This window comes from Moschus berezovskii, chromosome 9 (assembly GCF_049115385.1).
Source record: "Moschus berezovskii isolate FMDL1 chromosome 9, NW_MosBer_1.0, whole genome shotgun sequence".
Classification (NCBI taxonomy): Eukaryota; Metazoa; Chordata; class Mammalia; order Artiodactyla; family Moschidae; genus Moschus; species Moschus berezovskii.
The window spans coordinates 102,345,627-102,370,812 of record NC_142468.1 but is presented as its reverse complement, the minus strand read 5'-3'; the positions used below and the strand labels follow the sequence as shown (position 1 = coordinate 102,370,812).

The 25,186-nt window shown below is 38.7% G+C and overlaps 2 protein-coding genes across 2 annotated transcripts; one reads left to right on the top strand and one right to left on the bottom strand.

The window, feature by feature from the left end:
* The first annotated feature begins 5,992 nt into the window (after positions 1-5,992).
* On the top strand, positions 5,993-7,016 carry LOC148776766 (olfactory receptor 4K3-like). Its single transcript, XM_088840394.1, has one exon. The coding sequence runs from the start codon at positions 6,069-6,071 to the stop codon at positions 7,014-7,016; it is 948 nt and encodes a 315-aa protein (XP_088696520.1). The 5' UTR covers positions 5,993-6,068.
* Positions 7,017-18,390: 11,374 nt separating this feature from the next.
* On the bottom strand, positions 18,391-19,311 carry LOC129542130 (olfactory receptor 4N2-like). Its single transcript, XM_055404211.2, has one exon. It carries the CDS (start codon positions 19,309-19,311, stop codon positions 18,391-18,393), a length of 921 nt encoding a protein of 306 aa, XP_055260186.2.
* Positions 19,312-25,186: the final 5,875 nt, after the last annotated feature.

Below are 25,186 nucleotides of genomic sequence, written 5' to 3'. Positions count from 1 at the left end.
TGAAAACATTGCAAGAAGTCACATGTCTTACTCTTGAAACTACAGTTGACCCTTGAACAACATGGGGGTTAGGAGTAAGAAGTCAAAAATTTGTGTGTAACTTGATAGTAAGCCCTCTGTGTCCACCATTCAACATCCATGGATTCAACCAACCTCGAATCGTGTAGTGTTCTCATATTTACTACTGAAAAACATTCACATATAAATGGACTTTGACAGTTCAAACCTGTGTTGTTCAAGGCTCAACTATGTAACTACGTGAGTGTGTGTGTATAAAGAAATGTATATTGGAGGTGAACAGACAAAAAACAACTCTTCTAGGATATTAAGAGAGATGGGACGCAGGCAAATCTCTGCCTCCAATATTGGAGAGAAATGCAGGCAATACAGGAGTCACCAGTTATAAGGGCAAAGACTCTTAGATAGAAATGGCCAGGTAACCAGGACAGGGTGGGAAACTTTGATCTGTAATTGACTAATTGTGGAGGCTCAGTATGGACAACTTTGAGTGTTAAAAACTAGAGGACCTGATCATAGCAGCAAAATTTTATATTATTTATCTCCAAGAGTTAGACTAGATTCTCACAGAATATCAGAGAAAAATCCCCTCCAGCTTCCAGCAGAGGGGGAGAGGGAAAAGAACCATTTTGAAATATGTCAGAGCACACATACACATGTTAACAATGTCTGCCCCAGGAGAAACCATTTAGCCAGAGCCTAACCTGATAGGATATTATCAGAGCCCAGCTGACCTAGAGGATGAGGCATACCCCATCTCTAGCCAGCTTTGGCCTTCCATATGGGAGAAAGGAAAATCCCAACTCTAGCTCACTCTAGACTTTCTATCCCACCCAAGTTGGTAGGAAAAAAAAAAGAGAGAAACACTTATGAAGTTCACCCAGAAGTACAGGCTTACTGAAACTCTGAGACCTAATCATGGGTCTATAGAAAACTTCCTCTCACCCCTGCATTTCACTACCACATTATTTAAGGCCTGTTTATGGTAGCTCCTTTTACCCAGGTTTGACCATCCCCCCCAAAAAAAAAAATTACAAGGCATTCCAAAATGAAAACAACAACTTTAAGAAAAACCCATAGTTTGAAGAGGTAGAATAAGCATCAGAACCAGATACACTGGGAATATTGGAATTACCAGACTGGGAATTTAAAACAAATGTTATGGACATGCTAATGGATAAGATAGACAATATGCAAGAACAGATGGACAATGTAAGCAAAGAGATGGAAATCCTAAGAAAGCACCAAAAGAGTAATGCAATAGATCCAAAACACTGAAACAGAAATGAAGAATGCCTCTGATGGGCTTGTTGGTACCCTGGATGTGGCTGAGGAAATATGCTAGCTTGAGGATGCCTCAAATATTAATAGAAACCTTGAAAAGTAAAGAGAACAAAGTCTGTAAAAAGAAAAGAGAGAGAATATCCAAAGTCTGTGGGACTGCTACAAAAGGTATAACATACATGTGGTGAGAATTTCAAGAGAAGAAAGAGAGAAAGTAACAGAAGAAACATCTGAAACAATAATGAGCCTAACCATAGTCAAAGTGCATTCCCTGCCCCAGGGAAACTGCCCCAGAAGTATTTTAGAATAGCCATGGGCCAAGTCCCACTATGTGCTTTTGTTTCTGTTCTTTTTTAATTGGTGTGTCTGTCACAATTAACTGATCAGAGTCTCATCATTGTAGGTTGGGTGTGTGGAGAGTAGAACAGAGATGTCTTTTGATTCATATGAAGAAGATCTGCACCCAAGGAACCACCTACACACACATACACATATATGTGGAGCTGGTGCAGAAGAAAAGACCCTGGACTTCTAGCCAAATGGTTGAGAATTTGGGAGTCTTGAAATTTACTGGGCATATTTTTCATACAGAAGACTGTAACTAATTGTATACAGACAGTGAACAGAGATAGATTGGAAATCACAACCAGAATATATTACATCTTCTTCAAATAAAAACTGGACATTTTCCCAACCCCATGGATCTTGGCTGTCCTTGAAAATTGCTTTGAGCAAGAAAATTTGGTTACAGAGTTGTGTGAGCTCCAGAGACCTGTGCGAGTTAGCAGCGTTCCAGTTTTCATTCCACTGTACTGGGATACAGTTCCTGTGTAAAGAAGTTCAAACTATAGTAGGTTTCCAATCTGTTAGATTTTTATCTGATATAAATTATTTTGCATATGATATGATAGTTGATAAACTGTCTCAGTGCAATTTAACAGCCTTTTTTTTTTTTTTGGCTGCACCATGTAGCTTATGTGATCTTAGTTCCCCAACCAGGGATCAAATTCTGGGCCCACTACAGTGAAAGCACAAGTCCTAACCACTGACCCACCACGGAATTCCCTAATACATTTTCTTATTAAAGTTTGAACATCTTTTATATAGCTTGTACTTATTTGCATCATGCAAAATGCCAAGCTGGAATCAAGATGTCCAGGAGAAATATAGTAACCTCAGATATGCAGATGACACCACCCTTATGACAGAAAGTGAAGAGGAACTAGAGAACCTCTTGATGAAGGTGAAAGAGGAGAGTAAAAAGCTGGCTTAAAACTCAACATCAAAAAACTAAGATCATGGCATCCAGTCCTATCACTTAATGGCAAATAGTTGGGGAAACATTGAAAACAGTGACAGACTTTATTTTCTTTGGCTCTAAAATTAGTGCAGACGGTGACTGCAGCCATGAAATTAAAAAATGCTTGCTCCTTGGAAGAAAAGCTATGACAAACCTAAGCAGTGTTTTAAAAAACAAAGACATCACTTGGCTGACAAAGGTCCATATAGTCAAAGTTATGGTTTTTCCAGCAGTAATGTATGGATGTGAGTGTTGGACCATAAAGAAGGCTGAGAGCCGAAGAACTGATGCTTTTCGACTGTAGTGTTGGAGAAGACTCTTGAAAGTCCCTTAGACAGCAAGGAGATCAAACAGTCAATCCTAAAGAAAATCAACCCTGAATATTCATTGGAAGTACTGATGCTGAAGCTCCAATACTTAAGCCACCTGATTCAAAGAGCCAACTCATTGGAAAAACCCTGATGCTGGGAAAGATTGAAGGCAGGAGGAGAAGGGGGCAACAGAGGATGAGATGGTCAGATGGCATTACTGACTCAATGGACATGACTCTGAACAAACTCTGGGCGATAGGGAAGCACAGGGAAGCCTGGCACACTGCAGTCCAAAGGGATGCAAAGAGTCGGACACAACTTAGCGACAGAACAACAACAACACGTTTGCACATCTTTCTCCGTTTCTCTGCGTGGTTGGTGGTCTTTTTACTCGCTCACTAGCTCTTTATGTATCATTGACTCGTCCTTAAAGGTTAGATTTTTTCTAAGTATTCATTTGTGTCAGCTATGCTTTTGCGTCTCTGCCATGAAAACGTTTGTAATCAAAATATTCAATTTTCCCTTATTATTAATGAATTTTGAGTTACAGTTGGGAATGATTTCCTCCCCTCGATATAAAAAGAAAATCAGGTTTTACAAATAAATACGTGTCCAATTTTGAATAGTGGCAGGTAAGTTATGATGAATTAATGCAGTTCTTTTCCAGGTGGCTATCCAACTATCTCAAAATCCCTTGTGAAAAAGCACAAATTGCCCCCTACTCATTTTAGAAACTTCACTTTTTATATACTTTATTTCAATGTGCAATTAGCCTATTCCTTGGTTTTTAATTTTGTTTTTTTAATTGTTTTTGTATTAATTAATCAATATCATTTGTTTTATTTATGGCATTTTATAGCATGGTTTCGTGCACCCTAGAACTCATCCTTTCCCATTGCTCTATTTTTTAAAATGTTTCCCTGGCTCCTCTTGCATGTTTGCATTTTATTTTTCCAAATGAATTTTGTAGTTAGTTTATCTAGATCAAAGAGGCCTGATGTAATTTATATTTAAATTGCATTAACTCTATAAATTCATTTAAGGCAAACTGACATCTTTATGATGTACATTCTAATTCAAGGTCATGGTTTATGTTTCCATTTGTTCAAGTCTATATTTTAGTCTTGTAGGAGGGCTTTAAACTTTTCCTCACGTAGGTTCTGAACACTTCTTTTAAGAGTATGAATTTTTCTGGTCTCAAACAGGGAAACACATTCTCATTTATTTTTCAATGAACTGAGAGATAACATTTGTATCCCCCAAGCCAAATAATAGATCCTATTTGTCTTATCTTTGCTGTGGCCCAAGATAAGGATTCTCCCTTACATCTTTCCCATCATATTCACTCCATGTACAGAGAGCATTTAAGAATAATGACACTTTATGATCTATCTTTAACTCTGGACAAAACGTGTTGAATGTTCTAATAATTCCCATTGGAACTTGAACATGTGTTAGTTCCTCCAGGGAGTAACTGGTTCTTTTCATGCCATGAAATTTATTGAATCCACTCATATCAGTACAGATGTTATAAATACAAAGGTCTCAAAGATTTGAGTCTCTTTTATCCAGTAATTAGGCAGCAGATTGATCTGAGGTCACTCTGGAGTGGTTGCCACTGCTTTCAGGGACTAGTTGAGTATCGGAAGGTTAATATGTCTGTGGAAAGGATCCTAAAACCATCTAGATCAACCCACTTCATCATTATCATATGAAGAATCAGAGGTACCCGTTCATGCAGTGGATTATCTAATCTTGCATATCTAGGACAAGATTTGAATCCACATTGTCTCAATCCCAAGTCACTGCTCTTTCTGCTACACCAGTTTAAGTGTAAGCTGTACTGGAGGCATCCTCTTCAATATCAGGTATGTGAGTGCAGAAGCAAACCTAGTTTCTGAAATGGGTAAAGTCAGAAGAGTGAGGAGTTAGAGAAAGGGCACCAAACATCAAAACAGAAAGTCAAGAGTATGAGTAATTGTTCCAATACTAAGTGTAGATTTGCTTAGTATTGGAACAATTTATTTAGAATACATACTTACAGCAGAGTTTTGAGAAAGAAATGAGACGAGAAAAACTTGGTTTGATGACAAGATGAAAGGACTTTGATGTGAATTCTAGGTATACATCATTTCAGTTGACTTTCAGTGTATTTTGTAAAGTCTTCTTAGATCTCAGTGAGGATTTCCCTAAGCAGTCTAGTTTTAATGTTTACAGCATATTGCTTTACGTAACTTTTTCTAGGTTCTCCATTATCTTTCTCTGTCTCTACATGAATCTGTTTCCTTTTTTTCCTAAGTGAACTCTAGAAATAGGAAGTTTCCTGCTGCAAACTGCTTTGGTGAAAATCTATAAAATCCAGCAGTTAAAAAATAGCTGACTTCAGGCAGCCAAGTGTTAAACAGAGATTTTGTATTTACCATATACTTGGAACTATATGAAGGCTTCAGGCTTTAACCATATCATGTTCATGAGCCTTTGAGGTGTATGGCATTGGTGGCATAGAACAGGATCATACATGCCTGCATAACTAAAATGGAGAACTAAGAATAAGAGGCTATTTCAGTTTTATTCTGAACCATGGCTAATAGAAAATTGAAACAGACTGTTTCTCTGTATCCATTTTTTTCAGGTTGTATTCCCTTACCCCACTCATTGCAAAAAAACCCAGTGCCTACCCTCCTTTGCATCATTGTGTTCCCACTAATAATCAATCATGATTCTCAAACATTGTTCACTCCAGTCTTTCTCTGGCATCATGATGTTTTGAAAAATGTTGCCATTCCTTTCCCATTCAAAACTTGGCAGCTACCTATGAGATTTTTTTAAGTGTTTCACAAACTAAGGAGTAATATTCAAATAACTGAATTTTTATTTATTTTATAAAGACTGGCATCATACTTTAAGCAAATTGCAAAATCATAAGAATTAACCTGAACTGATATTTTAATTAGTTAGTTAAAATATCTGGAAAGGTCACGGAGGAAATATTTGAGCAATGTGAACAGAAGAATGATACAACAGAAAACTATTATCTGCTGGAGGGAAACCCCTATATTATTTCATGCAGAAAAATCTCACTTTGTATTTAATCACTGTATTTTTCCTCATTCTCCTCCATCAGGAAGCCAGAGTCCTTCCTGAAATCAAACTGAATGGCCTGGAATAATCAGTCGGTCATAACTGAATTCATACTACAGGGTCTTTCCAGTTCTTGGGAACGCCAGATCGTCTATTTCCTGTTTTTCTCTGTAGTCTATGCAGCCACTGTGCTGGGGAACCTCCTCATTGTGTTCACCATTGTGTCAGAGCCACGCCTGCACTCCCCCATGTACTTTCTGCTGGGCAACCTCTCCTTCGTTGACATGTCTCTGGCCTCATTTGCCACTCCCAAAATGATTGCAGATTTCTTCAGGGAACCCAAAGTCATCTCTTTTGAAGGCTGCATCACCCAGATATTCTTCCTGCATCTCTTAGGGGGTGTTGAGATTGTGCTGCTGATATCCATGTCTTTTGATAGGTATGTAGCTATTTGTAAGCCTTTACGCTATTTAACCATCATGAACCGGAGAATGTGCCTTGGGCTTGTGACACTTTCCTGGATTGTCGGCATATTCCACGCTATGAGTCAGCTCGCATTTACTGTGAATCTGCCCTTCTGTGGGCCCAATGTAGTGGACAGTTTCTTCTGTGATCTTCCCTTAGTGATTAAACTTGCCTGCGTAGACACATACATTCTAGGAGTGTTCATGATCTCAACCAGCGGCCTGATTGCCCTAGTGTGCTTCGTTCTCTTGGTGATTTCCTACTCTGTCATCTTGGTCACTGTTAGGCAACGTTCTTCTGGTGGGTCCTCCAAAGCTCTCTCCACCTGCAGTGCCCACTTCACTGTGGTGACTCTTTTCTTTGGCCCATGCATTTTCATTTACGTGTGGCCTTTCACAAATGTCCCAATAGACAAAGTTCTCTCAGTATTTTATACCATTTTCACTCCCCTCTTAAATCCAGTCATCTACACCCTTAGAAATAAGGATGTCAAGGATTCCATGAGAAAACTTAGCAACTGTGTCTTGAAGTCTAGCCAGACTGATCATAGTCCTTGATTTGCTTTTGCGCGTACAAAAATGAGCATTTACTTTGTTGGTCAACATTGTCATGCTAGTGCAAGAAATCATATATTTCATGGCAGAACTGTTTTCATCATCAGTCTTATCAGTTACTGAGTTTTGGTCATATTAAGAGTTCCTCACACAGCATAATATTTACGATGGAACATTATCAAACCAATATCCAAAATTTTACCTCACAAGGACTCACTTTTTAGAATATTCAACCATTGTCAGATATAGGTATTTATTTGAGTATTAAGACATTCACGTGTTTCAGGAAAGAGTGGATTTCCTTACAGGCTCTTATGATTAAGAAAAGGAGCAAATGTGAAAGTACCAACACTTGTACACTGAAATAATAGTGGAATTTTTTATTGTTGATGAATAACATTTTAGTTCAAAGGTCAGAAAAAATACTGCAGTTTCTTGGTAAGTGAGGATGTTTACTATTTAATATTTTGTAACCTATCATCAATAAGAATAATAATGTTCTTTATTTCAGTCCCTATGCCCTCTTGTGTGGATGAAACAATTTTAAAACTGTACAGTAAACACTAAGAAAATTCTTATAGTCATATTCATATAGAAAGACTCTGGAGTAATATGTACCAAATCCCATCCACATTCTTGATCTCCAGAAGATGAAACTAAGATCCAAGGACATGGTAACTTTTCAAGGTCATGTTTTTTAAGGCAGAATTTAGATCACTCAGGTTTCTCTGGTGGTTCAGAAGGTGAACAATCTGCCTGCACTGCAAAAGACCTGGGTTCGATCACTGGGTCAGGAAGATCCCCTGGAGAAGGAAATGACAACTCATTCCAATATTCTTGCTGGGGAAAACCTATGGACAGAGGAACCTGGCAGGCTACAGACAATAGAGTCACGAAAAGTCTGACACGACTGAGCCACTAACACTTTCACTTTCTTTCTTTAGATCATTCACCTACAAACTGTTCGTTTTCTAACCAGTACGCTATTTTGGTACCATGATATTTACCGTATCATTTTGTAATCAAATGCCATATTGTAAACATTAAGTTCCTAAAAGATCCTTATGCTTAAACACAGTATTGGGGGAACACATATACACCCAGGGGGGGATTAATGTCAATGTACGGCAAAACCAATACAATATTGTAAAGTAAAAAAAAAAACAAAATAGTATTTGACTTAAGAAATCTATGAAACCATGCTCCTTCAACTTAGTTGATATACCTAATAACTAGAGACTTCAGAACATAGAAACAACCTAGTAATATCTATTCATTTTACTGATGATGAAACTAAGAATCAGGAAATAAGGTGACTTTCCCAAGTTTGTATACCTTTAAGATGATAGTGCATGGGGTCGCAAAGAGTCGGATACGACTGAGCAACTTCACTTTCACTTTTCACTTTCATGCATTGGAGAAGGAAATGGCAGCCCACTCCAGTGTTCTTGCCTGGAGAATCCCAGAGACGGCGGAGCCTGGTGGGCTACCGTCTATGGGGTCGCACAGAGTCGGACACGACTGAAGTGACTCAGCAGCAGCAGCAGCAAGATGATAGAGTCCTACTAAGAAAGTGCCTCTTCTCTTTCTGTCTTTCTTCTCCTCTATCAATTGGACAACAGCTAAATTGCCTTTAAGAGCAATTTGACTATTGTCATTCTGAGAGTTATACATAGGAAAAATGTTAATGCTTAAAAGTAAATACTTGCAACCATTTATAGTTTGTTTTCCAATTATCCAGTTGGCTGGCATTGTGAAAATTTGCCTAATATTGTATGTAATATTATATAGCTTGGGTTTAGATAAGGACAGATGTATATATTGATAGATACATAGATTGTAAAGAGTCGAATATAAAGATAAATAAATTATTAGGTGAATGGATGGGCAAATAGATGGATATGTGTGTTTGGGTGGGTAGATGTATAGCAAGATATAGATGGATACTTACAATAATGAAGAAATGAATATACAGCTTAATATATTGACTCAAGTTTCTGTGTCTGTATGTTGAATGTATACAACTATAAATTGCAATTGTGTTATTTTTTTTTTAATTTATTTGAAAAGTTATTGGACCTAATAGAATTCAAAAGATATATTCTTAGATATGTTTCTTATGATGAAGTATAAACAATTTATGAAAAGGCTTAATGTCACTGGGGAGATGGACTAATGAATTATGTTAGTGAAAAAATATTTTTAAAACCCTGTAAATATTCTCTATGAACATTATAAATCTGTCTTCCCACCTTCTCAACTCTGTTATACCAAATCTACAAGTTGGATGAATATTCATATTTAATTCTGATCAATAGCATATGGTTGGCTAACCACAGTAAGGAATGCTCCATTAGTTGTTTTCTATGCCCAGGCTATGAATTTTGTTTTCCACTTTAACATCCTACCATGCACACTGCTAGAATTATAGCCAAATAAATGTCATAGGTTCCATCACATGAAACTTTGCATGTGCTCTAGAATAAGATCCCAAGCATTAGGAATGCTACATGGAATATTAGCCCCAAAGACAAAATCTAGATAGTTGGCATAAGCACCAACCTAAGAAGTAAGAGTAAAGAATGATCACGGTTCCCATTCTAAGCTCTCCACTGATGGTGGCTTCTCCCTCCTTGTCTCATATTTTCTATCACCAAATAGCTTTCTGAGGTGCTCTTCAATCTTTCAGTCTCATGACCATAGAGAAGAAACCTAACACTTAGTCCCAATAGTTCACTGTAAAAGATCAACCTAGCAAATGATTTCCAGAAATACTGAACCTAACGTATGATTCCATCTTCACCTCCAAGAGTCATTAGGCTGATAAAAACTGTCTATGGTGCTGTTCTACAGAGTCATGGAATGTCACTTTTTGTTTCTCTTATTTAATTGTTTCTCTATTTTAATTGGAGTCTATTTACATCTATTGAGTTTAAACTACTTCACATGTTCATTCCAATTATAGTCTAATAAATAAAATCAGAAGTAAATGTATTTTGAAATGTCAAAATACTTAATATTTTTCAGAAAAGTTAAACGTGTACATAAAATAAAATTGAGATTTGTGTTAGATTGGATGAGTGTCGAGCAATGAGCCATCGGCACCAAACTAGTTTCTTGGTCTCAAAATCCCTTTAGATGTGTTTTTCTCCCAGCAGAAAAGACACTGCTCCTATTCAAAAGCCACACTTTCTAGTATTACTGTCAGAATTTAAGCAGATAAAATAGCATGTGAAAACAATCCAACAGAATAGAGTCTGGCACACTGGAGAAAAAGAAAAGTTAGTGTTCAAGATGGACAGGAATGCAAAATGGAACTGAAGACATAATCAGGATCCAGATGATTCATATCCTACTATACGCTGTAATAGTTGTATATTCCCCAACCATATTGGTTTTTCTTCTGTAACCCATTTAATGAAGCCTGTTATATTATAAGCTTTGGGGAATAAATATTTGAGAATAAATTCATATATTTAATCTTCATAAACAGTGGAATAACAATGTCAAAATCAACATCACCACTGGGGAGATAAGAGCTAAGTGGTATATGCCTCACCAGGGATGTCCAGGTTTCTTCTGTAATCCTTCTTGCTCCCCTCCAGGTATTATCAGACCTTAATGTAAAGATTTCACCAACTTCTGTGTCATCCCCTCAATGAATATGCACCAACATGCCATTCAGAGAGGCAGGTCTTTTCAGGGTATGGGAGCTAAAGAGATTCTGGGAAATAGCTTCAAGGTGCAAGGTGATGAGAAAAGAAGAGAATAAGAAGGAAAAAGGAACCTTCTTTCCAGAAATTGCTGGGCCAACTTACTAGTCATTAGCAAGTCAACTTACCACACAACATAAAGTTCAGTATACATGTCAAATAAGAAGATTCAAAGATACAGGAGAGATTGGAAAGAGACAAGAAAAACCAGGATATCTTTTCTTTTGCATCTACAACAAAGTATTCAAGCACAGACTGTATATTTTACACATCCTTTTATATACCAAAATAAGTGAAAATAAGTAAACTTCCATCAAATCACTTGATAAAACTGTAAAAAGTTCTCAAAATAGAAACTGTATGAAAATTGGCCTGTTGCTTCTAGCCTTCTCTCAGTTACCCAGTGCTTCCCCATTGTCTCTGCCATATATATCTAGCATCCCAGAGTTGATAAAAAAAAGTTATAATCAATCGGTTAAGAAAGATATGGAACATTTTACCTTAGCCAAATTAAGAATTATAACCGTAATGTGTGTGTGTGTGTGTGTGTGTGTCTGAGTCACTCAGTCTTGTCTGACTCTTTGCAACTCTTTACAGTCCCATGGACTGTAGCTCTGGAGAAGGCAATGGCACCCCACTCCAGTGCTCTTGCCTGGAAAATCCCGTGGACAGAGGAGCCTGGTGGGCTGCAGTCCATGGGGTCGCTAAGAGCCGGACACAACTGAGCGACTTCACTTTCACTTTTCACTTTCATGCATTGGAGAAGGAAATGGCAACCCACTCCAGTGTTCTTGCCTGGAGAATCCCAGGGACGGGGGAGCCTGGTGGGCTGCTCTCTATGGGGTCGCACAGAGTCGGGCATGACTGAAGTGACTTAGCAGCAGAGCAGGACTCACCAGGCTCTTCTGTCCATGGAATTCTCCATGCAAGAATACTAGAGTGGGTTGCCATTCCCTTCTCCAGGATATCTTCCCAACCCTGGAATCAAACCCAGGTCTCCCATATAAACCCTTATAGCATCTCAGAAATCTTTGAAAACTGTTCCACTTGACCTCTAATCCATTAGAAGTCAAGGAACAGCTATATAAGCTTTTTGAGACAGTGGGCTGTACATTAAATGATACATTATTGATAATTTACACAATCCAGATCTAAGTGTCATCATGTGTGTGTGTGTGCTCAGTCATGTCAGATTCTTTGTGACCCCATGGACTGTAATTCCCCAGGCTCCTTTGTCCATGGGATTTCCCAGGCAAGAATACTGGAGTGGGTTGCCGTTTCCTTCTTCTGGGGATCTTCCTGACCCAGGGATTGAACCCGCATCTCCTTCGTCTGCTGCACTGGTAGGTGGATTTTTTGCCACTGAGCCAAGGGGGAAGCCTTGTCATCATGGCCCCTTTCTAGATCAAGAAGGAATGTTATCTCTTATGGAGTTGTCTTGTTGATTCTAGGAGAATATTGCTGTTTATGGTTAAGCAGGCCTTTCTGCTGTTGGGGGAGGTTTGGTCGATACACGACGCAGATACACAATGCACAGGAGAGGAGAGTAAGGAGACCAAAGAGCAAAGAAATTTTTTAATGTTTTTTCACAGTTTTCTTGCCTTGCTATAGAATGTGAATTTTATTTCACACCAAAGATGGTTGGATGGCATCACCAACTCAATGGACATGAGTTTGAGTAAACTCCGGGAGTTGGTGATGGACTGGGAGGCCTGGCATGCTGCAGTCCAAGGAATTGCAGACTCAGACATGACTGAGTGACTGAACTGAACTGAAGCTCTGGCTGCACAATCCCTTTCCATAACCACTAAGATTACATCTTGTTCTCTAGAAATAGTAAACCACATTTAGCTCATCAGTTCCCTGGCAATTTTTTAAAATAAATTAAAAAAAAAATTTTTGGCCATGCTGTGTGGCATGTGGGATCCTAATTTCCTTACCATGGATTGAACCCACATCCCCTGCATTGAAAATGCAGAATCTTAATTACTAGACCACCAGGAAAGTCTCCCCGCTAGGCACATTTATGCTTCTCTGCCTTTGCCTATGCTATTCCTTCCTTCTGACATACTTTCCTGCAACGTGGCCTTGAAATCTCAGATTCAGCACTACCTCTGCAAACCTTCACTTCATGGGAAATAGATGTGGAAACAGTGGCTGACTTTATTTTTTGGGCTCCAAAATCACTGCGGACGCTGATTGCAGCCATGAAATTAAGACACTTACTCCTTGGAAGGAAAGTTATGACCAAACTGGATAGCATATTAAAAAGCAGAGACATTACTTTGCCAACAAAGGTCTGTCTAGTCAAGGCTATGGTTTTCCCAGTGGTCATGTATGGATGTGAGAGTTGGACTGTGAAGAAAGCTGATTGCCAAAGAATTGATGCTTTTGAACTGTGATGTTGGAGAAGACTCTTGAGAGTCCCTTGGACTGCAAGGAGATCCAACCAGTCAATCCTAAAGGAGATCAGTCCTGAATATTCATTGAAAGGACTGATGTTGAAGCTGAAATTCCAATACTTTGGCACCTGATGCAAAGAACTGACTCATTGGAAAAGACCCTGATGCTGAGCATTGAAAGCAGGCGGAGAAGAGGACAACAGAGGATGAGATGGTTGGATGGCATCACCAACTCAATGGACATGAGTTTGAGCAAGCTCTGGGAGTTGGTGATGGACAGGGAAGCCTGGCATGCTGCAGTCCATGGGATTCCAAAGAGTTAGAAACGACTGAGCAATTGAACTGAACTGAATTTTAACAATTTCCTGAACAGTACCATATCTTCATACAAACAGTTCTGTCTTTGTAAATCTATCATATTGCTACATGAACAATTCCCTTATACTTTCATAAGTCTGGACAAAGTCTTTCTGTTGTTGAAACATTTAATAACATGCTATATATAAAATGAATAGATGATTGTCACCATTCATTCCCCAGTTAATATTTTAATACATCCATGTATATATGACTATAAAGCATTTCACTATTTTTTGGACAAAAGTTCAAGAAATAAACATGTGAATAACATTGTATTGCTTTTTAATCATATACATTCTATTTAAAAACATTATGGGGTGGATTCATGTCAATGTACGGCAAAACCAACCAATGTAATATTGTAAAATAATTAGTCTCCAATAAAAATAAAAATTAAAAAAAATAAAATAAAAACATTAAAAACACTCTGTTTAAAAAATCAAATACACTCTATTTAAAAACAACAGCACACTGGCCCATTGAACATTGTGTATTTATTATTTTTTCCCTTGCATGCAATCTTGGACTATATTTCAACTTAAATAAGAAAGCCCCAAAATATAATACCTCTTTTGAAAAACATAGATGTAAAGGGACAACTTTATTTACAGAAATACATCAAAGATTAATAATTGGCACAAATCCAATATTTTAACATTAGTTAATATTAAGTTAATTGACACATCCTATTACAGTATTAAAACCATGGCTTTAAGTTCAAGTAGGCACAACTATTTATATTTCAGTAACCCTGAAATTTTAATCATGTTTAAAGCAACAGCAACAATAATAGTATAATTAGCTAGTATTCATAAACCCTTTCGAGTGCTAAGCACTGCTGGTTAAATGTATATGTGTTTTGATTTTCACAACATCCCAAGTGGTTAAATATACCATAAAATGTCCACATTTTATGATGAAGAAATTGAGTTTTAGAAACATCAAAAATACATGCTCAGGGTTACACAAGAAATAAACTGGTGGGACTGGAATTCAACCTACAACAGATGGAACCTATCTATTGCTAAATACATGTCCCTCAAAGACAGAGAAACAGATCTTGTACTTTAATGGATCTCCAGCACCCAACAAGGGCCTTAAGCAGAGTAGATATTCAGCAACTGATTATTGAATTAAAATGAAAGTTTTAGACCTGAGGTTTATATTTTAAAATAAAGATGATAATTTTTGCTAAAGAATGTATATGAGGCAAAAGTATATTTCTACCTTAACCGTTTTTCATTTGTCTAACTGACTTTGAAGCAAGAAGGAAGAATTTATGATTTGGTTAAAGTTAACAGTATTTCAAATTAAAAATGTGATTTCATACCTAGTCCAAATGCTACATTTGTCCCTAAACTGCACATTAGTTAACTTCAGATATTAAATATTTGGCTTGGTTTGTGTTGAAGCATGTCAAAACATTAAAAGTCTGAGATAAATGAAAGAAACTATTAATGCCACTTCTTTCTTTGCAAGGCAGGGGCTTTTGTTTTTCTCCTGGAACTTACAAACTGTCATAATCCACCATGACAGATTTTTTCCTGAACTCTTTTCATATACCTCAGTCAATTTAAGGAGATGCAACCTATCGGTATATTGTTATTCAGAGAAATCTCAAAGTATTAGGGAATTGTATCTAGTTTTTCCATGCCACCCCCTTTTAGCAGTGGAAAACTGGAAAGTGTTTTATTGTTTTTCTGCTGTACATCTTAAGCCACAATATTACAGACATCCTAAACCTGAATATCAAGTTTTGTGTTTGACAAATAGTGGTTGCTGCTGCTGCTGCTGCTAAGTCACTTCAGTCGTGTCCGACTCTGTGTGACCCCATAGACGGCAGCCGACCAGGCTCCCCTGTCCCTGGGATTCTCCAGGCAAGAACACTGGAGTGGGTTGCCACGTCCTTCTCCAATGTGGTTAGACTTATACAATTGTTCTTCAAATGCATACTTATTAAAAATGAAGTACAGTTTAGATAGAAGTCTACCTTGGTGAGAAGAAAAAATGAAATGACATTTTGAGAAACCATTCTGTCCATTTTCTACAAAATCATTACAACGGGCAATTACATTTATTATCTTCATGTTACAGATTAAAAAAGGAATAAAGAGGTAAAGTGACTCTCCAGAATAATACAACTGCTGCTGCTGCTGCTGCTAAGTCACTTCAGTCGTGTCCGACTCTGTGTGACCCCATAGACGGAAGCCCACCAGGCTCCCCCGTCCCTGGGATTCTCCAGGCAAGAACACTGGAGTGGGTTGCCATTTCCTTCTCCAATGTGTGAAAGTGAAAATTGAAAGTGAAGTCGCTCAGTGGTGTCCAACCCTTAGCGATCCCATGGACTACAGCCTACCAGGCTCCTCTGTCCATGGGATTTTCTAGGCAATAGTACTGGAGTGGCTTGCCATTGCCTTCTCTGAAATGATGAATAGATGAAATGTATTTGTCAGAATTCCTAGAACTGCAGAGAAAATGCAAACTCTAATATAAACTATGGATTTTATTTTAAAATAATGTATCAGTATTGGTTCATCAATTGTTGCAGATTTACCACACTAATGCAAGATATTAATGGGAAAAGTATGTATATATGATGCGGGGCAGGTGAAACTGTATTTTCTGCTCAACTTTCCTATAAATATAAAGCTGCTCTTTAAAAGTCTATAAATATTTCTAAACCACTCTTGAGCTTGGCTCTAAAGGGGAAGAAAAAATGAGATAAGATGTGGAAGGAGAAAGCTGACAAAAATATTTAAGGCCAAAGAAACATATGCCAAGGGGATGCAATAGGAAGGAAAAAGTTAATGGTTCAGAAGAGAGAAAGGAGTAATGGTCCTTTGTAGGAAAGATGGAATGGAGTCTGATGCACAGATGGAGGAATCAGCTTTTGTAGGAAAAGCATCAGGTCACCCAGTCTCAGGAGAGATGCAGGTATGTGAGTAGATGCACAGATAGCTGTGCTGTGTTGTGTTTAATTGCTCAGTGTTGTGTGATTCTTTGTGACTCCACGGACTGTAGCCCGCCAAGCTCCTTTGTCGTGGGGGGAGGAATACTGGAGTGCTTTGCCATGCCCTCCTCCAGGGGATCCTCCCAACCCAGGTCTCCCGCATTGCGGGCAGATTCTTTACCAGCTGAGCCACAAAGGAAGCCCAAGAATACTGGAGTGGGTAGCCTATCCCTTCTCCAGCGTATCTTCCTGACCCAGGAATCAAACCGGGGTCTCCTGCATTGCAGGCAGATTCTTTACCAACTGAGTTATCAGGGAAGCCGTGATAGAGAGTAGGATTGAGAAGGAGATATTTCAGAAAGAAAATGCTCTTTTCCATAATATGCATATTTTACCATGTGTGTGATTTGTGTTTATTTTAAACCATATTTATATTTATATTAAATCATAAGCATTTTAATTTTCATTATTTTAAAATAAAATATAAAAAATTAATCCCATGCATTTTGGTTCCAGGTTTGTTTTGGATGCTACCCATTCAGTTGGTTAAGCCATTGGCAGAGAGGCAGTACCAGGAGAGGCTTCTGTTATCTTGAGGAGATCTGATAAGTACAGAGTGGCTGTGGATCAACATCTTGACCCTGGTCCTAGGCTAACATGGTGGTATTTTTCGGACAACAGATGACAAAGGTTGTAGCAAGAACAGCTCTCTTTGTAGTCTAGGTCTCCTGCGCTGTTCTGGGAGTCATCTCTGGATATCCAGCTTATAATCTGTTCTTCCAAGCTTTGAAACTGTTTCATAAGCATGTAATTCTCTATATTAAATCATATTTAAGTAATTAGAATGCAATAGATTCCTGATTGATACACCAAAGAACCGTCAGGATCACACTCAGTGTGAAGTCAATTACAGATGAGATCAATAAACAGTTGCTAAGTCACTTCAGTCGTGTCCGACTCTGTGCGATGCCATAGACGGCAGCCCACCAGGCTCCCCTGAACCTGGGATTCTCCTGGCAGAAACACTGGAGTGGGTTGCTCTAAACAGTTAGGAGTCATAAATATCTGATAGGACTAATTATGAAGTCATGGCAAAAAAGACAGTGATGTTTCCATGACTTTTTTTAATATGAAAATGACTTGCTTTATTTGCCTTCCTCTATGTGATTATTGAAGAAAAATTTAGAGTTTAATTCCTTTCGAAGATGTACGCATAACATTTCCCTTTTAATAATATTTTCAACTCTTTGATGTCTTCAGAATCTTGAGTTTACAGCCCTGAAACCCTTTTGAACCTTACTAGAGAAATTGCTCTGCTGTTTAGAGTGGATTCTTATTGTAATTATTTTAAAATGAAGCTCTTTATATTCACTTCATAACGCTGTCTATGTGCTGGACATTGTCAGTATCTCCAACATGAATGCCAACCGCTTATACAGTCACTTATTACATCCCAGGCAATCTGACCTTTGCTGTGATCATCAAATATACCAAGTTAATTACTGTCTTCAGATTTTTGCCATACCTGTTCCATCTGCCTGGAAGGCTCTGCCTGCCCATGTTTGCACAGTTGGCATATTCAGTTTATCCAGATATCAGCCAAAACATCACCTCCTTTAAAGGACTTACTTCAAGACTAAAGGTAAATTCACTACCCCCATCTCACACTTGCTATTGAATATTTTGCTTTTATTTTTAGTACCTTCAGGGATATATATCTTCTTGAAACTATACTGTTTATTTTCTACGTTATTGGCTGTCTATTCCTACTAGATTGTAATTTCAGAGAACAGTGACTCTACCTGCCTCAGTAGTAGCTCTTCCTCCCAGGGCCTAGCACAGTCTCGACAAATAGGAGGTGATCAATAAAAGTAGTGTTTGGAAAGAGAATACCTTAATTTCACATGAAATTCTCCAGTCATTATTTTCATATTCATTTTTCCCACTTTTTATCAGGCTAAGTGCTGACTAAAGAGCCTTTTCACAGATGCTTTTACTTCCTGGTTGCGAAGAGTATAAACCACAGGGTTCAACAGGGGGAAGATCACTGTGTGGAAGAGAGAAACCACCTTGTCAGCTGGGAAGGCTCTGAAGGGACGGGTGTAGATAAAGATGCCAGGCCCAAACATGAGAAATATAACGATGATGTGGGTGGTGCATGTGGACAGAGCCTTGCTCTTCCCCTCGGAGGAGGAACCATGCACACGGCAGAGGATGACTGCATAGGAGGCCAGAAGCCCCAGGAAACACAGCAGGGTCATCAGGCCACTGTTGAAGACCATCAGGAGCTCCACCACAAAGGTGTCAGTGCACGCCAGCTTGATGACCTGCGGCACATCACAGAAGAAGTTGTCCAGTCGGTTTGGACCACAGAAGGGTAAGCACAGGATGAGGGCCACTTGGATAATGGAATGAACAAAGCCTCCACGCCACAGAGCCAACAGCAAGGCATAGCAGGTTCTAGGGTTCATGACAGTTGAATAGTGTAAAGGACGACAGATGGCAATGTAGCGGTCAAAGGCCATCACGACAAGGAGTAATCCCTCCCCTCCTCCAAGGAAGTGCAAGAAGAAGAGCTGAGTGATGCAGCCTCTATAGGAGATCACCTTCTTCTCAGAGGAAGTCCACCAGCATCCTGGGAGCCACAGTGAAGGAGTAGGATGCATCCAGGAAGGCCAGGTTGCCCAGGAAGAAGTAGAGGGGGCCGTGAGGCCGGGGTCTGACCTGACGGTGAGGATGATGAGGACATTTCCAGGGAGGATGATGAGGTAGAAAAGTAAGATCAGGACACAGACCAGGAGCTGAATGTTTTGAGACTGGGTCAGACCAAGGAGAATGAATTCTGTCACCGCTGTGCTGTTTTCTGTCTTCATCTCCTGTGCCTGTAGTACCTGGGAGAGTAGAGAGTTTGTTCCCAGTTCTTCTCCCACTAAAACCTGTGAATTCTACGTCTGTGTTACACCATTACTCTCCCACAAATGAAGAAAGCTCCTCTACTCTTCACCTGCGTGCGTGCTACTGCTTCAGTCGTTTCTGACTCTTTGTGACCTATGACTGTAGCCCGCCAGGCTCCTCTGTCCACGGGATGCTCCAGGCAAGAATACTGGAGGGGGTTGCCATGCGCTACTCCGGGGAATCTTCCCTGACCCAGGGACTGAAGCCGCGTCTCCTGCACTGCAGGTGGATTCTTTACCCATGAGCCGCTGGGGAGGCCCCTTCCACCCTTTATTCTTCTATAAATCATTAAGTGCCAACACCGAAACCTCGACGCCACACTGTTCTGCTTCTGTCCGGTGCTCCTGTTAACTGCTCTCTCCTGCAGCACGCTGTCCTGCCCTGCATTTGTTTATGGTTCACATGAGGCGTATGAACTTTTTACAATTCTTCAAATTTTTATTTGAATGGGGGGAGATGGAAAGATGGAAACTGACAGCAAAAAGGAATGGCAGAGTTTTTTAAGGCAAGAAACATTCCATATCTCGTCTGTAATGGTTACAAGTGTCTTTTTTCTTCAAAATTTATTGAACTATTAAACGATACAAAAATTCATACATTTACTGTATGTAAATTATACCTTAGGGAATGTTTGCCTAAAAAGTTTTTAAAAACCTGCTTACTTAAAATATTTCCTTTTTTTCTATTAACCCATCATCCTGGTCTTGATAAAAATAATCCTGGTTGTTCTGGAGAAATTGAGATCTGTGGCTTATCTGTACAATTGTCTCTAAATTGGCAGTGTGCTTATCCAGTGTACAGGATAACTTATTGCTATGAAAATTTGAAGGCCCAGTGTAGACCACCTCAAAATGTGCCTCAATAGCATACTGATTATTTTGAATTAAAGTCACTTAAGAAATGGTCAATGCAAGGGAGACACTCTGATCCTTCTTTCTGTCTCCCTGAAAGCAGGAAAAAAATCTCTTCATGTGAAAAGTGCACCACCTACATCTAGGGGTAAGGGGACGCCCTTGTCCCTAGAGACAGGGATTCAAACGAGAAACTCATAGAAACAAACCTTGTTATTTTTTATTTTTCTACCCCAAGCCCAGACTCCATTTAGATTCTTTACTAATTGACCATATAAAGCCTAAATTTCTTTGTCCTTTCTGTTACAAAGTTATTGTTTTTTCATCTAAAAAGTGTTAAAGCACCTACTTTGGCCAGTTGTTTAAAGCTCATTTCTATGAGACCTTTATGCTTGTGATTAAATTGCCTTGAGTAAATTTTATTATTAGTCCAGCCGCAAGAATTCAAGATTGATAGAGCAGAAATTTCCCCATCCTACACAAAAGCAATAACAGTAGAATTTCTATGTATATATGATGATATTCCATTATTTGCAATTTTATGTTTGAAAGTGTCATAATGAAAATGAATATTAAAATGTACAAATAAAATACACATGCTGTTTGCACATGCTAAAAAGTTGTTTATTTTTAGGAAGAAACATTTTCAAAACTTGAAGACTTGAACTGGATGATAACACTTCCCTGAAATTTAGAAGTATATCTACTCAAAATGTAAAAATGTCTGATTTTGTGTGTCTAAACCCAGATAGATTAATTAAAAGCAGATGTTTTTGCATATAGCTAAAACCTGGCATTATTAAAGAGGTAGTTTTCATCACATAGACACATAGATATGTGTACAAATGCACGTGTGCACACACACATGCACAAGCACACGAATTGTTTCCTAAGCAAAACTGAAGCACCAACATTTACAAACGGCACAATCCAAATCAACTTTTCCATTCTGTTCTTTCCTTCCTTTCTTTTTTCCTCTCTCACTTCCTCTTTCCCTCCTTTCCTTCCTTCCTTCTTTCCTTTTTTCCTAGCATTCATTGGCTTAAACATTTATCACTTTTTTCTGTGTATAATAAAACCTGCTGCTCGAAAAGTAAGTCAGGACTCTGTCTGTACTTATTCCTAACTTATGTGCACCTTGCACTCTATTATACAATTGGTTATTTCATACTGTTTCAAACATCAGGACTGTCTTTAGGACATAAGGGAAAACTTTACGTATTAAAGTTTAAGGGTTGCAGATTTTTCCACTGTGCTTGGCTTTCCTGTCATGCACTTATGTTCTTCTATTGACTCCTTAACAGATCGTATTGATTACCATCTAACATCCCTCACTTCTTTCTCTAGTAATATGATATAGAAATTTAAGACCAAGAAAAGTGGTATCTTAATAAAAGTTTTATGTATTCTCAATAAAGTAAATCTAAATATTCAGAGGAACAAGAGTTATATCATTAAGAACAGATAAAAGATGTTACTGTATTATTGAAATCAGATTTCAAATAATAAAAAAAGTTTGTTTCTGCTATAACAGCTCAGCATTCCATTATGAGATAGCAGATGTCCCACCAGAAAAGCTGTAAAATGTTTCCATTTATTCCTTCTTCCTGTTCCTTATAATATGAAGATTGACAAATATATTTACCTCGCTAGCAATCCAACATTGCTCTTACACAGCAAGCTCCACCTCTTAACAGAAGGGACAATAAAATTTTATTTCCACCATTATTAAATTTAATTTCTCTCGAAGACAGACCTCTTAACATTTGAAAACAACAACCAATTTGTGATGCAACAGAGAATGCACTCTGGGAATTCTAAGGCTAACCAAACTATAGAACTCTTCTAAAGGGAATTTTTAGAATGCCAATGAAATCGAAATATTAGAGTAGAGATATCTTAGGTGCAAATACTCAGACATCAGTTAGAGAGACATGGTCTCTCTATTGGAATCTAAAATTAACATTCTATCAGTGACAGAAATGATGGAATGATGAGAATATTTATTAGGTCTGAATGAAAAGAAAGTCAAGGGAGGTTTATATTTTATACTGTAATTCAAAAAAGAGAAAAGTAGTGCAACTGACAGGAAATCCAAGGTATATCAAGAAAGAGAATAATGTGGTCAAGTAGAGAGTAACTATGTTAGATTCAACATAACTTCTGGTGACAAAGGGATAAGCAGGGAGAAAATAAATGATGGTCACAAAGCCTCCTTTGAGTCATCATTCTACAGAAAAAGAACTGCATGTTGTAGGACTAATTAAAACCTCAGAGATGTCCTCCATACAGAACCTATTTGGTCTTCATATTTGCTGCTTTTCATTTTAAGTTTTGTTCAAGCAATGAGGGGGTTTACTAGGTTGCAGAGTGGTAAAGAATCTTTGCCTATGCAGAAGACACGGGTTCAATTCCTGGGTCGGGAAGATGCCCTGGAGGAGTAATGGCAACCCACTCCAGTATTCTTGCCTGGAAAATTCCATGGACAGAGGAGCCTGGTGGGCTACTGTCCATGGGACCACAGAGTCAGACATAACTGAGTGACTGAGCTTGCAAATCAATGATGCAGAGCTATTTATTTTTCAATTTAATATTATTAAGCAGAAGAAAAATAATTAGGAACCATGCAGGAGGCAACATAATGTAAGCTTTAGGGATTTGATTTTGTTTTAAAGAGACAGATTTTCTATTTAAAAAATTAAAATACTAACCTCATATTTAAAAAATAAAAACAATACATAATCAAACATATTTCATTCTAATTTATAGCCAGTTCATAAAAAGAGAGGTAGGAGGAATGACAAATGGGAAAAGTAAAGTAATAAAGAGATATAAAAAAGCTATGAAGATAAAAATAATACATAAAGAGTAAAGGGAAATTAAGGAATAGCAATACATGTAAATGCAGCCATGAAATTAAAAGACGCTTGCTCCTTGGAAGGAAAGTTATGACCAACCTAGATAGCATATTAAAAAGCAGAGACATTACTTTGCCAACCAAGGTCCATCTAGTCAAGGCTATGGTTTTTCCAGTGGTCATGTGTGGATGTGAGAGTTGGACTGTGAAGAAAGCTGATCGCTGAAGAACTGATGCTTTTGAACTGTGGTGCTGGAGAAGACTCTTGAGAGTCCCTTGGACTGCAAGGAGATCCAACCAGTCCATCCTGAAGGAGATCAGTCCTGGATGCTCATTGGAAGGACTGATGTTGAAGCTGAAACTCCCAATACTTTGGCCACCTGATGCGAAGAGCTGACTCATTAGAAAAGACCCTGATGCTGGGAAAGATTGAGGGCAGGTGGAGAAGGGGACGACAGAGGATGAGATGGTTGGATGGCATCACCAACTCGATGGACATGGGTTTGGGTGGACTCCAGGAGTTGGTGATGGACAGGGAGGCCTGGCGTGTTGTGGTTCATGGGGTCGCAAAGAGTTGGACATGACTGAGCCACTGAACTGACTGAACTGAGTACATGCAAAGACTGTATTAGGAAAACAAGAAATGAATATGAAAGGATACAGAGGCACAAAAATGTATATTCTGAAAATCACATATTAAAGTAGACAACAGATAAAAGAAAGTTATCTTAAAAAAAAAAATAAAGTTGCAGAAAAACACGTAGGAAGAAAAATTCACATTTTCGCGTTCATTACAATCTTTATTTCCACCAAAGACTTTTTTAAATATTATCTTTTCATAACAATAGACATAATCAGGAACCTTGCTTCTTAATGTTTGCCACAATACTTAAAATAAAATTATGTTGATGATGTAACTAGTCCTCAGAACAGAGACTTCATATTATTGCTGGTAAAAATTGATAATTTTAGATAATCTTAGATATTAAAGTCATGAACCATGCTGTATTTTAGTGTTCAGTTCAGTCACAGTCGTATCCAGCTCTTTGTGACCCCATGAATCACAGCACGCCAGGCCTCCCTGTCCAACACCGACTCCCGGAGTACACCCAAACTCATGTCCATCGAGTCGGTGATGCCATCCAGCCATCTCGTTCTCTGTCGTCCCCATCTCCTCCTGCTCCCAATCCCTCCCAGCATCAGGGTCTTTTCCAGTGAGTCAACTCTTCGCATGAGGTGGCCCTATTGGAGTTTCAGCTTTAGCATCAGTCCTTCAAGTGAACACCCAGGACTGATCTCCTTTAGGATGCACTGGTTGGATCTCCTTGCAGTTCAAGGGACTCTCAAGAGTCTTCTCCAACACCACAGTTCAAAAGCATCAATTCTTCGGTGCTCAGGTTTCTTCACAGTCCAACTCTCACATCCATACGTGACCACGGGAAAAACCATAGCCTTGACTAGACACACCTTTGTTGGCAATGCAATGCCTCTGCTTTTTATATGCTGTCTAGGTTGGTCATAGCTTTTCTTCCAAGGAGCAAGCATCTTTTAATTTCATGGCTGCAGTGATACTGGAGCCAAGAAAATAAAGTCTCTCACTGTTTGCACTGTTTCCCCATCTCTTTGCCATGAAGTGATGGGACCAGATGATCTTACTTTTCTGAATATTGAGTTTTAAGCCAACTTTTTCACTCTCCTCTTTCACTTTCATCAAGAGGCTCTTTAGTTCCTTTTCGTTTTCTGCCATAAAGGTAGTGTCATCTGTGTATCTGAGGTTATTGATATTTCTCCTGGCAAGCATGATTCCAGCTTGTGCTTCCTCCAGCCTGGCATTTCACATGATGTACTCAGTGTCCACAGGACTGGAAGAGGTCAGTCTTCATTCCAATCCCAAAGAAAGGCAATGCCAAAGAGTGCTCAAGCTACCGCACAATTGCACTCATCTCACACGCTAGTAAAGTCATGCTCCAAATTCTCCAAGCCAGGCTTCAGCAATATGTGAACCGTGAACTCCCAGATGCTCAAGCAGGTTTTAGAAAAGGCAGAGGCACCAGAGATCAAATTGCCAACATCCTCTGGATCATG

Coding starts and splice junctions, on each gene's coding strand:
- LOC129542130 (XM_055404211.2), bottom strand. CDS start 19,311: ATGAAGACAGAAAACAGCACAGCGGTGACAGAATTCATTCTCCTTGGT.
- LOC148776766 (XM_088840394.1), top strand. CDS start 6,069: ATGGCCTGGAATAATCAGTCGGTCATAACTGAATTCATACTACAGGGT.